Source organism: Phasianus colchicus, chromosome 15 (genome assembly GCF_987193195.1).
Source record: "Phasianus colchicus chromosome 15, bPhaCol1.hap1.1, whole genome shotgun sequence".
Classification (NCBI taxonomy): domain Eukaryota; kingdom Metazoa; phylum Chordata; class Aves; order Galliformes; family Phasianidae; genus Phasianus; species Phasianus colchicus.
Window position 1 is genome coordinate 9926457 of NC_143450.1, and position 16363 is coordinate 9942819.

Below are 16363 nucleotides of genomic sequence, written 5' to 3' on the forward strand. Positions count from 1 at the left end.
AAGTGCTAATTTCCAATTTGGAGAGGATGCCATGGCATAATGTCCCCAAAAGCCACCAATGTGAACTGCTGCTCACTTGAAAAAGGTCTGACTTCTGTGTTGAAATAGGCATTCCAAACAGCGCAGATAGAAGGAAAATCCCATGTTGATCTGCTTGATAATCTTACAATTTGGTGGTAGCTTTCTTGGTATTTGAGAGTTACTATAAACCACTGTGGTGTTTGTTGTCTGTATTCTTTATTTGGAATTCTGTCTCGTCACATTTCAGAAGTGACACATCTGTAGGAACCTCGTGTTGCAGAGATGGAACTTGAGGCGAGGTCAGAGAAGACTACTACCAAATGTGTTAATGAAATTAAGTTTTGATATTGTGCTTTAACCGCTGGGCAGCCTTCCCCCTTCAAAGATCTTTTGAAAAGAGAAAAGCCATTGTTCTTTGTGTGTTCATTTGAAAAGGAAATGGTGTCCAAATGAAAAAAAGGTTCCTGAATAATAAAAAATAGTTGCGTGTTTTTGGGCACAGCAGTTTTCCCTGGGAATTAATACATGAAAATGTCTTTGACTGTGACTGTTGCATCTTAACAAAGTACTGATTTTTAAAATTATTCCTTCTATTTCCCTCCTCACAGCTCTCACAAACTGAATGTTCAGTAATTGCATTTTGCTGCAGCATCGCCCTCAGGATTGTTTTGGCTTTCCTTTTGCTGTGTGCTTGCACTTCCTCATGAGAGTGGAACATCCTGCCTGTTATGCAATGCATAAATCTTGCTTTGATAGGCGCTTCCAGGTTTCCAGATCTCATCTTCCAGTGTGCGGGGATGTTTTTTAAATTGGTCTTTGAAGGCAAGTTAAGCAATAGCGTTCAACTTTCCATACAAAATAATTTAGAATAATCTGTGTTTCTTCCCGGAATTGAGCTTGACAATAACTGCTCATTTCAAAGAATTTTATGCTGGAGAGCACTTCATCATATCCACTTGTTCAAAACTGTTTTTTCCTTTCTTCTAAAGTGGCTGGTTTCCAGGTACATAACCCCTTCCAAATCCATCGAGGGGCTGTGCCAGAGGGACTTTCTCTTCCTTCAGGCTGATATGGAATGTTTGAGAAAACACATACGTGATTACAGACTGTGTTTTAATTCTGAGCTATACGTCATGGTTTGTTTGCCCATAGAAATGGGTTGATTTAAGAAGTGCATTAAAACAAATGCCCAGGAATTTGGAATTAAAAAAAAAAAAACAAAAAACAAACAAACCTCTTGAATACATTTGCCAATCTTTCTTCTTGAAGAAACTTTGCAAGTAAATTTCTTTACCATGCCTCTTTCATATTTGCTCTTTGTAGTCGAGGGGCCTTTCCATAAATCACGATGGCTGGTTGCATGGAATGAGGCTGCAGCTTTTGCAGAGCTTTGTCAGATTTTATTCTCCCTTGTAGCGGCAGCAACGATTCTGAGAGATTTCAATCTATCATTTTAAAATAGGATAAATATTCAAAGTTGAATTTTTAAATGTCAGTTCCCCCATTTTTCAATGAGACCATCAGCTGGGTAGTAATTAGTGTTTTGTGTGCTGTTCCCCACAGCTATTGGTTTGTGGAATTAGAAGCTCTCTAATGTGGTACGACGTGCACAAGTTAAGCACTGTGGAAGTTAACGCTGTTCTTGTTTTATAAACTTACTACTGACGTTAATACCTCGGCTTTGGCCCTCCTGTGCGTTTTTGACCTCAGGGTTTCTTTTTAAAGGAGCTTTTGATAGAAGCTATTTGAATTATGTTTGTATTTTCCAAAGATTAAAAGGAGTGCTCTTATTAAGCGTTGTGCTTTGAAAATGAATTGCGTACTTAGCAGCCCGGCACAAAGGCTGAGAACACAAGATATTGTGGAATATATTTTATAGAAGGCACATTAAAAAACTTAATATGTGGCTAACATAGAGTCAGACATGTTACTGAAGTTTTTATGAGGGTCTGTGATTTTTAATGGTTAAATAGGGTTTGACAAAACCAGAAGTGCTTCCTCCTCAAAATGCTCCTCCTTGGCATCACTTCTTCAGCATTTTCTTATGGTTCCCTGGTGAAGCTATAAAGGATGAGCAGGGCAGCGCACAGCAACATCCTTTCAGGAAAAACCTGTTTATTCAAAGCCTGTAATTCGCTGCCTTCTGGATGGGGAGCTGGAATACAGCATTTGCAGGGTGCTGGGAAGGAGGAGAAGCCTATCCAGGAGTATAATCAAGTCCAAATTTGCTTTGCAATTAATAGAGAAATGTGGAACCTGTATGAGTACTTACAATTTACCTCACCCCACACATCTTACTTTGCCCCAGACATCAGGCTTTTTAATTGTGGGAAATAGGTTCGAGGTTTCAGAAAGTTTTAAGCTTCCTGTGCTATAATGAGGGTTGCAAATGTAGTTATAAGTTTTCTAATTTCTGCAAGTATTCTGGTTTCACAAAGCTTTAAATAAAATGAAGCCTCAGCTTTATGGCTGCGCCTACTTCATAAATCCTGCTAAGTCACCTTCAATAAATTGCTTAACTCAGTGCCAGGTTTTGCACTGTTATTGATTCCTCAGTCTTCAGAGAAATTGTGATTTATAAAATCAGGTACAGCCTTGGCTATCAGCAGGAGCTCATAACTTGCTGTGCTTTACCTGTTGGACACTTAGGGGTCTTAGCATTGGCAGGCTCATCCTGGGAAGTGCTGAATGGAAGCTTTCACCTTTTTCAGCCTGAATTGCTCAGGAGATCAGAGTACTGTGGTGCAGATTAATTGTAATGGGTCTGCACTTTACTATTAAAATTAGACTTACATTTTTCTGATGTGTGAGGGGGATTAGGTATGGGATTTGTGAGTGCCAAGCATGATCTTCTTGTGCATCAAATATTCACATTTAATTTCTTTTGTGTGGGAGCATATCCTATCCATTTGTATATGCTTGGTACCACTGTCATTTGTTATTTTTATTTTTTTGAATGAAATGTCTTTGGGCTTGGAAAAATAAGAATGGAATAGGAGTAAAATAATGGAGAAACCACTGTAGTCACAGAGTACTTTGTCCTGTGTGATCCCGCAGTGAAGTCGTGAGTTGGAAGTGCTGGGTTCTGCTGCCTGTGCTTTAGCAATGAGACTGTTAGTATGAGCACTCTACTACTCACGGATGCTTTCTAGACAGTAGAAGAAGTAGGATCCTTTTTATTTTTCTGTAGATATAATTGGCCAGGATTTAGTTCAAAACTGTTGTGTTTGCTGCCGTTGAATGCTGATAGTCCCAGTAGCTCCCAGCCCGACTGCTAGCTGTCACCTCATCTGCATTTTGTGAAAACAATGCCACTTTCTCAAAATGATGTTTAATGAATATCTTTGCAAATGTTGGATGATATTTAAAGTACAGTCATATATTAAGACTTCAGGTTGTGGTTTTGTTTCTTTTTTTCATGGTCTTGTGTTTGATCTGGTCATTCTACTTCTCTGATTTCCCAGGGGGTAAACACATGCCCTTTGAGCCCTCTGAGAAAACAGAATTTTAGATGCACTACACCTGTATAAAGCCAAGTTCTTTTGATCAATCTATGTAACTAATACCAGGTTGTAGTTAACTTCCTTTGTCAGTGAAGTGTATATTCTCTGATTCCAGAGTAGTCGTTCCCTGTATATAAATAAGTAAATCAGAATACAGTAAGCAGTCCAGCTCCATGGAAAGCACTGTGACTTTGTGAATCGGTCCATTAAAAGCACCACTGTGTTGTTATTAATTCTTGTTACATGAAGCTTCTTAAGAAAACTTCACTTTTCCCTACTGACTACAGTGTGACTTAAGTGCTTTACAGCTTGTAGTTAGAGTTGCTATTTCCCATGCTTCATTTCCAGTCTATGATCAATATCTCAATTGTGACAACTTTTTGATGTTTCAGAATTAAATGCATAGTCACACATTTATTTGGCAATAAGGCTACTACCACTAACCTGTCTTCAGTTTGAGTTTCCTGATATATTGGATAAACTATATATGCAAATTGTGCAAATAATTCAAATGTAATATCTGTTCCTGATAGAATGATGGAGTGGCAGAGTTCATACTACGATATTCAAAGAGGTCTCCCTTCAGGAGTACAGCCAAACACCATGTAGCACTTGTACTGGTTCTTATTGCTCAAACTCTCTGTTCTCAGATTGAGCAGTACTGACCCATTGCATCAGGTCCCTCTGTTACTGCAGCTCAATCCAACGTAACAGGTTAGAGACAAGAGGCTTTCTTAGTGCAGCACATGAGAAGTTGCTCAACTTTGGTTTTCCCTTCGTCTCAGCCAACTGAAATGTTAAGTGCCACAAATTTAATGGACTTGAAACTACTGAGGTTCTGCTCTCTGTGAGGTAAGAGTTGTAGAACTGTTATTGGCTTGGAGCAGAGGTTCATCCCGTACACAGAGACACAGTGCAGTACAAAAGCTGGAATAGAAAAATGAGCACCATCTGTACCATACAGAGTTTTCAGACAGTGCTCCCATCTGTAGCTTAGGCTGTTTTTGTCACTTTAGGAGCACTGCTGGAAATGTAGAAACTCTCTTCCAGTACCCACCCTGAGCAGTTGGATTTCAGTGGGTTCAGGATGCAGACCCAGAAACTTTTACTCAATCCTCTTAAGTAATTTTATTCTACCAAAGGAAGAAACCAGCTGGAAGTGTGAAACTAAAGAATCCAAATGCCTGCGATGCTTCCTCTAAGGTACATCGATCAGCAAGGAAGTAAATAGTGTGGAGAGAGAGGGCATTATGCTTTTCATAGCAAAATTGATTTGGGGCTAGGCTAATACAACAAATGGTTCCTAACTCTGATCTCTCTAATGCTATTTGAAATGCAGTGCAATAGAGTGGAAATACTTCACCAGTTCTGCATCGGTGATCGACTGTTCTGAGGAAGTGAAAAATGAAGAAAATCTAGTAGGAAAACAGGATTTTTTTTTAGCAGTCGGAATATAACTTCCTTGGAAATGGATCAGGACTCTAAGAGCTAATGGATTCCTGCTCTTAACATAGTATTAAGTGTTTCGAGTCCAAGATGACTGATTATTGTCTGATAGAAAGAATGGCTCTTGCAGCGCTGTCAATAACTGCTTTAGCACTTCGTTACGGGAGGTAGGGAACATTGTGGCACTCTGTCCTGCACCAGAGGTGCAATTCCCTTTTGAATTCACTCATTTAGGCAGTTGCTTTGCAACTGGACTTAGGGAGAAAAAATATATTTTCATTGCAGTAATAGCAGTAGTTGTAGAGAAGCAGATCAGACCCAGTGTGCGTTGAATTACCTTCTTATTGGAACGGATACCTTCCATGCTTGATCTCTGTTCAGAGATGAATCCCTTAAAACATGGATGAAATAAAACCTTTAGAACTGACGTTAGAGCTATTAGACTCAGAAAAACTAAATGTGAGATTGATTTATATGTAAAATGGGTAATGGAGAGGTAAATTATTTGGGAAGGAGATTTTTTGCTTCCATTAGTGACCTTTTATCATACTGTAAACATTTCAAAGTTTGGCTAACCCGAATTTGAAAATGAAAATAATGCAGTGCCAGGATATTTTGTGTTGTCTTATGTTAGTATAGCACTGGATTTGCAAGATGTGGAATTTGTTGTTTTAGCTGGGGAAGTCTGAGGCATATCTGTGTTAAGTGGTGGCTTTGGTTGATATGAAGGAGAAATATTTGGGAAGTATACTTCAGTTGGGTTGATATAATGAAATGGTAAGGTGCACGAGACACCTTGCCTCATGTTTTCTGTTTTCATGTTTTCAATTTTAGTAATGCTTGGAATATTGAACTTGTGATTTTGGGGACTTTAAAAATAGAGCTAACTTGTCACCTAGCAAACCAGACTGCTGCAGCGCTGCTACCTGTGTGAAATGCTTTATAATTGTGCAGAATCAGCACTGATTATGCAGAATTAGGCTGTTCATCAGGGTAGTAATTTAGGTGAGAGGAATTCTGTGTGTCATTCTGTGAATTCAAATTTTCTTTAGTTCAGGCTGCAATACCTGTTTTATGACTTCTCTTTGCCATTCTGTCTCCTGGGAGCTGATCTTTACTTCCTGACTGTGGACTCAAATTATTTTTAACATAGTTTATCTGTATAGCAAGGAACACAAACTAAATATTGGAGTTCTTAAACAAATGATTGGTTATTATATATCAGATTCGTATTCTCTGTATTCATATTCTGATACATTGTTCTCTGTATTAGACTGACTGTAGCGGTGTATAAGCATGTGCTGTAGTGCCGTAGAATAAAACAGATTTTTTGTTACAGGTGGCTTTTTTTTTTTAACACTATGTTGCCTAAACTATCTTTGTATTTGCTTGCAGGATCGCACGCGGACTTTTGACATGCATTCACTGGAGAATTCACTGATTGACATAATGAGAGCCGAAAATGATTCACTGAAAGGTAAATTTAGAAGGAGTCCGCTTCCTGCAGTAAATAATTGGGAAGATGTGCTTGCTTAGGATAAGAAACTGCAGTTTTGGTTAGGAAAAAGTAAAGTTCTGTTGTGCACCCTGGTGCATGTGGGTCAGCTCGGGTAGGCCTGCTGTTTCGGCTGTCCCTTGATGAAGCTACTGCAGCACTGGATGCTGGAGTGTGTTTTGTCTGCATAAAACAATGCGAAACACAAACGTAAGCCAGTCTTTTGTGTAAGTTGCCAGTGTTGTTTCTAATAGATATGATGTGTGCAGCCTGTAGAAATGATCAGCTTACAAATCTTAAGCAGATTGGTGAAACATAGCTATCAGCTCTATAGTATTTTCCGGCTTGAAGTCATAGCTCTTTCAGTCTTGAGGAAGAATGAGTTTTAGGTATGTCACTGGGAGAATAGAGTATTCCTGACTTTTTATTTTATTTTAAGAAGCTCTTTACCTTTCTACTTTTCTCTTTATTTTTGTCACCTTCATTGCAGAATTTTTTTACATTGAGAAAAGGGAAGGGGGCAGGTTGAACCAATGTGAGTTTGGACTTAACTATTCTTATGTTTTTATTTTTGGCAAACATAATCTTTCTTTGAAATTACAACTGATGAAGTACTCAAAACATTGTCTACATACTTGATTGAAGCCTGATTAGGAACTGCTTATGGGACGGATTCAGAAGTGTAGTTTCTTATTCTGTACAATGAGTAATCTGTGTCAGTTTGAGGGCTAATCATGTAAGTGAAAGTAGGCAATCTCTTATTTATGCTCATTATCCAAGAGTTCAGTTTTGTAACCAGTCATGAGACCACTAAGAAACAAAGCTAGACTTGTGGTTTCTAAAAGTAAGTTTCTTTAGATATCAAGGCTTGTGGTGTTAATGAAATATGACTTGTTCTAGTGGTGATTCTTTCTCAGACGAGCAACCTTTGATTAATTGGCAGTAGCTTGTTTCTTGCATTCTCCATAGTCTGAAATGCAGCTTGCACACCCTCAGTTCTGTGCCAGCATGATGAGAAACACCAAGAAATACACTTTCCTATTGAAATGACAACGGGAGCTGGTGTGGATATAAACTAAGAACAAATAGATTCACAGAAAATAAAAATAATTTCCCACCTTATGTGGTGGGAGCAGGCTTTCATTAATTACAGATAGTAACAGCTTTTGTTTGTTTAGTATGCAGTCTGTTAAATGGCAGCATCATATGCCCCAGCATTGTGTACTGAACCAAGAATAGGGTGCTCTTTCTTGACAGCAGCACCTGGGATTTGCTCTGTGACCTTATCTTCGTAGGCAGGCCCAACCCAAGTTTTAGCTGCTCAGATCTGGCAACACAACAACACAAAATGACATGGCTGGAGGGAAATAAAATCTCTCTTAAAAATTGAGTTAATAAAGTCAGATTGGTATGTATTTATATTCAGCAACTAGATAAGGGTGGTTCTGTAGAGTAGTTTGATATTTTGTTCAAATGCTTTGAAAGGGTTATTTGCAACTGTAATCTTTGGGTGTTTTTTGAGTGCTTTCCATACCTTAAGAATGATGGAATAAGTGTGGCAGTGAAGAACACACATAGTTCTGATACACATTTATTCCTGCTTGAAATTGTTAATCTCCTTTGCAGAGTCATCTATGCTTTGTGTTGAGTTCTGTAGGTGTTGCATCATACTGACCAGAACAGTGGTATCAATCTGATTTTATTCTGGATGTTTCTTCCTGAGTTCTTTATACATTTTTATGTTTCATGATTAATAGGTGTAAAGCATAAGGAAAAAAAAAGCCTCAGAATGAAGAAGAAAAGTTCAAATATTCTCATGTGAAATACTTGGTCGTTGTGAAGTCTCTTCATTTTTTTCAAGGATTTCCACAGCACAAGTGTTAAGCTTGCTTGTACTCAAATGTGCAGAATGCTGAACTTGGTGGCTGCTTATCTGCTGCAGCAGACCTGATACAGAAATGAATTTGCTGTAATATACTTAGAAATGGATCTTTATTCAAACTAGGATCTCCCATGGTGTGGTAATGCTGTAGTGATCATCTGTAAGCAGGGTGGGATTTCTAAGGAGAAAAAATACCTTTAGCTAAATCAAGTGTTAGAACTGGAAAAAAAATTGCACCTTGCCAGTGCAAAGTGCATTTCAACTCTGAAAAAGGGTTCACATGTTTTTTTTTTTTTTAAATTTTTCCCATCAATATCTGTTGGTGTGAGATTGTCTTAAAACAGGTTCTTCTGTTTTCTTTTTCTTGCCTTTATTTAAACTGATTGAAAGGAATCTAAGAACTTCAGATCTGGAATTCCTAAAATATTGTGAATTACAATTGTCAGTTCAAAATCTTGCACTCCATTTCAAATACCTGCAGTTAGATTATCAGTTTCATAGGAAGATTTTCATTCTGTATTTTAAATGAGCTAATTTGTGCATGCAATGCTTTTAAACTGAGGTTGGATACTCTCAAAAGGGAAAAGCTTCTGGGTTTGAGACTTTAAAAATAGCCTGGACAAGACACTAATAACACATGCTGCAGAGAGCAATCTCAGAATGGCATGGAAATAATTTAGATGATCTAATAGGTCTCTCTGCTGTCTTCCAAGTCCTTGAGAGGCCGTAATGTTGACTTAATGTGAGTTTAGTACATAGCGCTAACACCAGCCTCTTCTATATTGTAGTGGAGTTCCAGAGAGAGAAAATGTTAAAATATACCTTCACCACAAGAGTATGGACAAGACAGTAGATACCAATCAGTTTGGAACCCGCTGGCTTTTGGGATTTTAAAGAAATCCTTTCTATCTTTAAAAGCTGCGTTCAAAGCATCAGGTTTTGGATCCTGCAAAATGAATAATCAGGAATTCTTCAGTTTAACCGAGTCCATTCAGTGTGTATTTCTTGACTGAGGTGATTAGCCATGCTTTCAGTTTGTTTAGGAGCCTTATAGTCATGTTATTGTGTTGTCTCGCTATACAAAGTAATGTCTGCTGGGTGAAGTTCAAAGGTGAATCTTAACTACCCCTGATTACTATATTCAGCCTTCCCATTTAGCTCTTCTGATAGGCCTTTTACCGTTTCTTTTCCTCATTCTGATGTATATTTTTTACCCCTGCATGAATCCTCTTCCTTTGCGGAGCAGCTGCCATTTCAATATGTTATTTTTATCCACACAAGTGAGTGTGCTGCATTCTGCACAGCCAGTGACAATCTGCAGAAGCCTTTCCCTGGAGACTAATTGCATCTTCTCCACTGTGCATTCGGCCTTCGTGTGCTGAGCCTGGGATCCAGAGCCTCATTTTTGAATCTGGCTCTTCCAGATGGCAATTTGAGCATTACTGTAATAGTAGTAGGTTGACTAAATATTTCCTTGTTAAGTGACACTGAAATGTCTTTAAATACTTTACAGCAGCAGACTGCTTTATTTCTGAAATACCCTATGGTTCAGCTTAGGGTGCAAGGCTTTTTGCCTGCAAATTGCTCAGGCTGAAATTGAAGCAGACCAGCACATCTGCTTATGGCACTGCAAAACTCTCTAAAATTTGGGTGTGAATGGTTCATTATCTGTATGAATGCTGCATGGTAAAAAAGCAAATGTAAATATGCACAAAAAGAAGTGTTTCAGAGGTAGGGCAAGGTCAGAGTCTGCATACAGACACCAGCAGAGCGAGTCAGCCAGCAGCTCTGCATTTTAGAGGTGCCAAAATGATGAGAACTGGCACCATTTGGGGCTTTTCTGACTGAAATAAACCCAATTGTATATTGAAAGAAGTCATCAGCACCTTAATATTGATCTGAAAAACTATTTCAGCTGTAAAGAAAGTAGGTGGGGATTCCACATTGAACCTTAAAAAGTGTTCTGTGATCAAAAGGAGGAAAATTGTTTTGACAGCATTTTTGGAGTGCTGGAGAAGATGAACTAGATGTTTCTTTTCTAGCTGTATGGATTATGCAACACATTCATATTGAGTAAAATGGGCCATTTCCTTTCCTGTATGAACCAGAAAATTAGTGAGAATATGGCCCAATTTTTTGCTATGGGCTCCATAACAAAGACTGTGATCCTTTGTAGACAAGTGGGCCCTTTATGTTTGCATTGACAAACTGAGCTTTAACTGAGGTTTAGAATCTAAAATAACAGATGGTTTTTTTTAAACATCTTTACGTTTTCATAGCAATGAGTAAAGCTTTAATTTGGTGGCCAAGATGAAACTTTCTTCCCTCTTGTTGTTGTGTGCAGTTACACAATCAGGAGTGGTCTTGGAACTGGATGATGTTAAGGTCCCTTCCAACCAAAACCATTCTCTTTACTGAGTCCTGAAAGTCAGAGGGCTCTGGCAGAGTGTGCATCTGCAGCCCAATGCTGCAGGTGTCCTCATGGCCTCTGTGAGTGTCCTGTCCAGGGGAAATGTTGTGGTCTCCCCTCAGGCTGCAGGAGCAGCATCAGCACTCGTGTGCCTGCCATCAGCTACCTTTATTGAAGGATCATTCCCTTGCAACATTGATGTGCCCGACTTACTGTAAATTGTGCAAAAACTCCTCTGCTGCTTCTGGCACCATCAGGGCTTGCTGTAATGGTCTTTAGGACTTGGATATTATTTTTTTTTTGTGGGGGATCTTCCTGAATTTCACCTCCTACGCTGTAACCAGGAAAAGCTGACAGCACTTTCAGGCTGAGGTGCATATTAATTAAGGGTAAAACCAATTGTGACGTTGTTTCAAGGTACTGCTGAACTGGATCTAACAGCAATAACCCACACCCTGTGCTGACAGAGCTGTGGTGTGGAAACAGTCCGTGTGGTTGTTTGCCATCAGCAGCTCCCGTTGCTGTTGTAGCCACAGTTCTCAGCTGGCTTAGAACAGAAGTTCTGTAAGTGCATAAGGGCATGCTTTATTTGTGAATATATCTGATGTTCATAATTTTATGATATTATAATATTCAATATTTTAACTTCTTAGTCTGTTGCTGTTCTTTTCCCTCAGTTCCTCTCACATGTTGGTCGATGCACTCTGCTGAGCTGTTCAGAGTGCACCAAAGCTCTCACCTACAAACAGTGAAACCCCCCTGGCAGTGGGAATTCCCAGCTCTGCCATTAACCACTGAGCTCAGTTGGAAGGGACCTATAAGGATCATTGAGTCCAACTGCTGTTGCTGCTTTCTTTATTGTTTGCTATAAATCTTCATTGTACCACAAATACTACAAAAATGCCAGGGCAGGAGCGCAGTATTTCAGGTGTTATATTATAAACATTTTTAGCAATCGTCCAAAATTATTAGGAAATGTTCAGAAACGTTTGTTTCCAGTTATAGGAAATAGCAGTTGGAAGAGCTGAATTACTGTTTACATTAAATTAATTCCTCTGGATTTACTGACACCCTTAATTTTAAGTGTTTAAAGTAGCCTGTTGGTGATGGCACTGCTTAGAGACTTTGGGAAATACTTGAAAATGAATTTGCCTCCGATAACCTTTGCATTTCTGTAGAAGTACAGGATTTGATGATGCAGATGTCACAGGATGACATGTTTATACTTCTGCAGGATTTTGGGCAAAGTTACTCAGCTAAGCAGGAATAACACCTCGATGTGTGCTGCCATCGAGCAAAGAGCAGAGGGTATTAATGTAACCACCCTTTGAGGCCAGGAAATTCCTTCCCCTGCCATCACAGAGCAGTACAAATATCCCAGGGTTTTCTGATCTTGGTCCAGCTTTGAAATCAATGTGAAGATTCCTGTTAACTTCATTAGGGCAGGAGGTCTGTGTTTTTATTTTCTCCAATCTTGAAACATTTCTCATAGGCTCCTGGTCATGTGGTCCCATCTCCAGAGTCTGCATGGAAAATTAAATAAAATACATTTCATACTCCTTACAGAAGATATTTTCTAACAATGTACATGCTGCAAGTGCAGGCAGTTCCTGTTGCTTAAAATACTACAAAGCAACAACAACACTGCTTCAGTATTTAGAGTTGAAACCGGTGACTTGATCTTGACAGGTGTTAAAGCCAACGAAGTTGTGCTGAATACCAGACCCACAGCCTTGCTAATCTGGTTAAGATCTTTTCTAAAGTTTTCTTGGTTTCTGTTTTACATTTACTTTTTTTTTTTTTTTTTAAGATTCACCTTTTCTTTTTTTTTTTTTTTTTAATTTTTAATCTTTTGCTTTGTTTCAAAGTTACTGTGCACCAAATGTTTTTTTCTTTTCTGAATCCTTGCTTTGATAATCGCTGGTCATTCTAGATCATCTTCAAAGAAGCCTTTAATTTGGAGCTGTGTTCCATGAGTAGTCTCTGTTTGTGGCTTTAAAAGACAGAGCTCTCCCTGCCTCTCCTCCCAGGCTGATGAAAATAGCTCTCCTTGTCTTTTTGCTCACTTTGTTTGCCTTTTTTCCTTGATGTTGAATCGTTTGTTCTTTGAATCCTTTATTAGCCACGTTTTGCATGCTCACTACCATGTTTATCAGGATAGAATTGCATGAAAGGGGCAGAATGAAAGGGCTGATGTGCTTTTCTTAAATCTGAGCAACGAGAAGAAATGGGAGATTTAATGAAAAGGAGGATGAGTTTTGAAAAAAGAAAACAGATCAAACTTAGGTATAAATGGGACAAGAGTTTGTGTAACAGCACTGCATTACCTTGCTGTGGTTTGTTACTAGAACTCTTGTGGTGAAGACAGTCAAGTGACCCCGCTAAGCCAGTCTTTTGGGATAGGCTGTTCTGAAGGTATCTTTGCCATCGTAGAAGGTGGACAGAACACAGGAGTTTAACTGGATTACCTGTTAAAGACTTGCAGTTTCCTGGGACTTATTTTTATTTGCAAAGCAGCAAACCTTTCTATAATACCCTTCCTTCAAGTCAACCACTAATGTATCAATTCCATTGGACCACTATCAAATTTCTACTTGTGGTTTTCCAGCTGGACTTCTGCATACCTGCAACAAATGCAATTTGAATTGGTTTGTCTTGAAAGCTTGGGTATGAAAATAAGGGAGCTGATTCTTGAATGCTTGTCATTTCAAGGCTCTGCAGCACAGGAGACTTCAGCTTACTTACTGGCTGTGAGAGTGGAGTGTGATGGCCTAAGAGGAACAAATTAAAGAGTGTACATGCAAGCAAGTGTGCTGTTTCTCACATTTGAGATGTCTGCTTGTGTTTCTTAATATTCAGAAATGCTTTTTATTGGAGGATCGAAGAGGAAAACTAGGTTTTGAATGCTGTTTGATTTACTGGAGACAAGTAATGATTCAGCAAGGTCCATGCTTAACTTCTGTGCCTGGATTCTGCTTTTTGAAGAGATGTTAACAGCTCTTAAAAATTTCTTTTTTTTTGATTTTTCTTTAAATATCAGAGCAAATTACTCAGTTCTTTCAGGCTGGATATATATCCTATGTCTACTACCAGGTGCTTTATCTTAAATAAATAAATAATAAAAATTCTTTCAAATGATTTCAGCAATTTTTTATAGACTTCTTGGGAGTATAAAGCTGTGTATTCTTTGTCTGGTTTCTTTAGCATGAGACGTAAGAAGAAGAAGGTTTGATTAGAGGAGTCTGAAAATACATCTTGAAGTAGATTCATCCTCACTTGGCTTAATTTGTCATTCACTGCAATGCAGATGGGTTGGCTGTGATGCTGGGTGTTTTGGGTTTTGTTTTCGGTAAATCAAAGAGTTGTTGTTTTTAGATGAGTAGAGCAGACCTTTGCAGTCTCTGATAGCTGCAGGTTTGCAGATGCAGAGGTACACAAAGATGTATTCTTTAAGTTTTACTTTGCGAGAAATCCTGATAGCAGGAATCCTGGCTTGGCAGTCAGAGTGCGTGGATATGAGAAGAGTGGAGTGTGGGGACACTTATGATAGGTAACACATATAACACTATTTATAATAAATAATTTTCCCATGTTTTGTAGTAAGGCTATATACAAATACTGTCACTAGTGCACAAAGAGTTAGGGAGGTGGAGACAACTCCATGAAAGCATTCTAAATAATGTCTTGGTTGTTCATGTGTGATTTAAAGTTGTTGTAGTAGCTGTATCTAAGCAGAGGAAACAAAGTGCTGATTCCTTGAAAATGCAGTATCTGTTTCTCTTGCTAATTGGATAGGGGCTGTAGTACAGTTCTGTCTTTATTTTTCAAATAAATTACTGGAAAAATTAGTGTCTTTTTTACAGTTACTGTAAATATGAAAAATGGGGAAATGTTTTGATGCAGAGACTTGAGTATGTGTGTGTTACCCTTCCCATATTGCTTGGGACTGAAGCGTGAGGGTGCTTAAAAAAAGGAACAAAGCTGTCATGTTGCATTCCAGGCTGCCTTGTGATCATTCCTTCCACAGACAAAAATAAGTTGCTTTGAACCTATTATTGTACTCAAGGAACTCTGGTTTTAAATCTTGCAGCGTGTTGGTATATGCCAATGTAAATTGAGCTTTGAGTCACATGCAGGAATCGCCTTTCAAGTGATTCATTAAAGCATGGGCAGAGCTCAGCCTGCCCTTCTGCAGATATCTGCCTCTCTTGAGGGTGTGCTCTGTGTAAAGGATCCAGGAACAGTGCATGTGAACCAGAACTACAAAGGGAAGGTTTGTGAAGTTTTTTGCATCTTTTCTCTGTGTTTCAATAAAATCAGTAGTAAGTCGTTACGGGTTAATAATATCTTATTCTGTCACTTAGCAAATAAATTCTACCTACTGATCTTTAGCATCTGGCATCCTTTTTTTCTTTCCTCCTATCAGAAAGTCCATCCTTTGTGTGTATTTTGTATCTGAGAACTTGTTTGGTTCGTTCTTTATTGGCAAAGTTGTTTAATACTTTTTCTTCTCCCAGCTGCAAACTCTGCCTTCTCATTTTTATTTTTGAAGTATAGCAGTATCACATATGTCTGGAAAATAAATGCTGTTAGTTGTTCCATCCCATAAACCGGGAGATGTACAGAGGGAGAAGATTGGATACTTTTTATAACCTGTGTATTCCTTAGAAGTCATACATTAACATAAGGCAAAGCTCAGTGCCACCAGCAGTGGGGTGGCTGTTTCTGTGAAACACACATAATTCAAACATCCATTCTGCAGCAGGGAAGTGTGCTTCGTGATTTGCTTCTCTGCTTTTGATTTTCTTTTTTTTTTTTTTTTTTATCTCTGACCCTGTGGGGATTCCTGGAGGGAAGAAATATTCAAGTATCAGTGATATTTATGGGTTCCACTTAGATTGATTTACTATAACCCAGCTTTAGTGTAGTGGGAATTATTAAAAAAAAAAAAAAAGTGAGTACCTTCTAGACAAAATTGTAGCTATGTTTAGGATTTTAAGCAGGTCTGTTTTGGAGAAGATGGCTCTGCATTATTCTGTTTGATAGCAAATGTAAAGAACACAATCACTGCCTTGAGCAGCTTGTGGACCAAAGAGGAATTAAGCACAGAACTGTAAGGTGTTGCATCAACCTGGACTATAGCAAGGAAGCGAGAATGAAGATACAGCCATCATTCAACTCTGAGCACTCAGTCGGTCTGTTCATTCTGGAGCATTGTGTTTACATCAGTACTAAGTGTGAATGCTGTGTTTGGATGCTGGCATAGTTCTCCCGGTTGCAGCGTGGCCCTGAGTGTGTCGGGGTGACGTTCTCCACAGGAGATGCAATGCCTCTTGCTTGCTCCTCCTTTTGCTTGAAACATTCCATCCCCAATGCTGACCTATTTGTGAAAATCCCCTGCACTCAATGGCACAAAATACAGCTGCACGTTCTACCAGTCTGCAGAGTGGGAGGCAGCAAGCACTTCAGCTGTGCTGCAGTTCAGCTAGGATAAAATTTCTCTTAATATGAAATTATGAAAGCCAGAGTCAGGGCTGGTAGATGGCAGCTAGCTGCCTTCCTGGCCTGCCAAGAGAGCATTCTTTTGTTTCAGGGTTGTTTTACAT

At 38.9% G+C, this 16363-nt stretch overlaps 1 protein-coding gene across 4 annotated transcripts in view; it reads left to right on the top strand.

The window, feature by feature from the left end:
- Nucleotides 1-16363, top strand: part of CPEB4 (cytoplasmic polyadenylation element binding protein 4) — a 36593-nt gene that overhangs the window by 5557 nt on the left and 14673 nt on the right. For all 4 annotated transcript variants that reach the window (XM_090150596.1, XM_031598108.2, XM_090150597.1 and 1 more), the window contains exon 2: nucleotides 6366-6447. In XM_090150596.1, the coding sequence (XP_090006722.1) occupies nucleotides 6366-6447 (82 nt within the window). The remainder of the gene's footprint in view (nucleotides 1-6365; nucleotides 6448-16363) is intronic.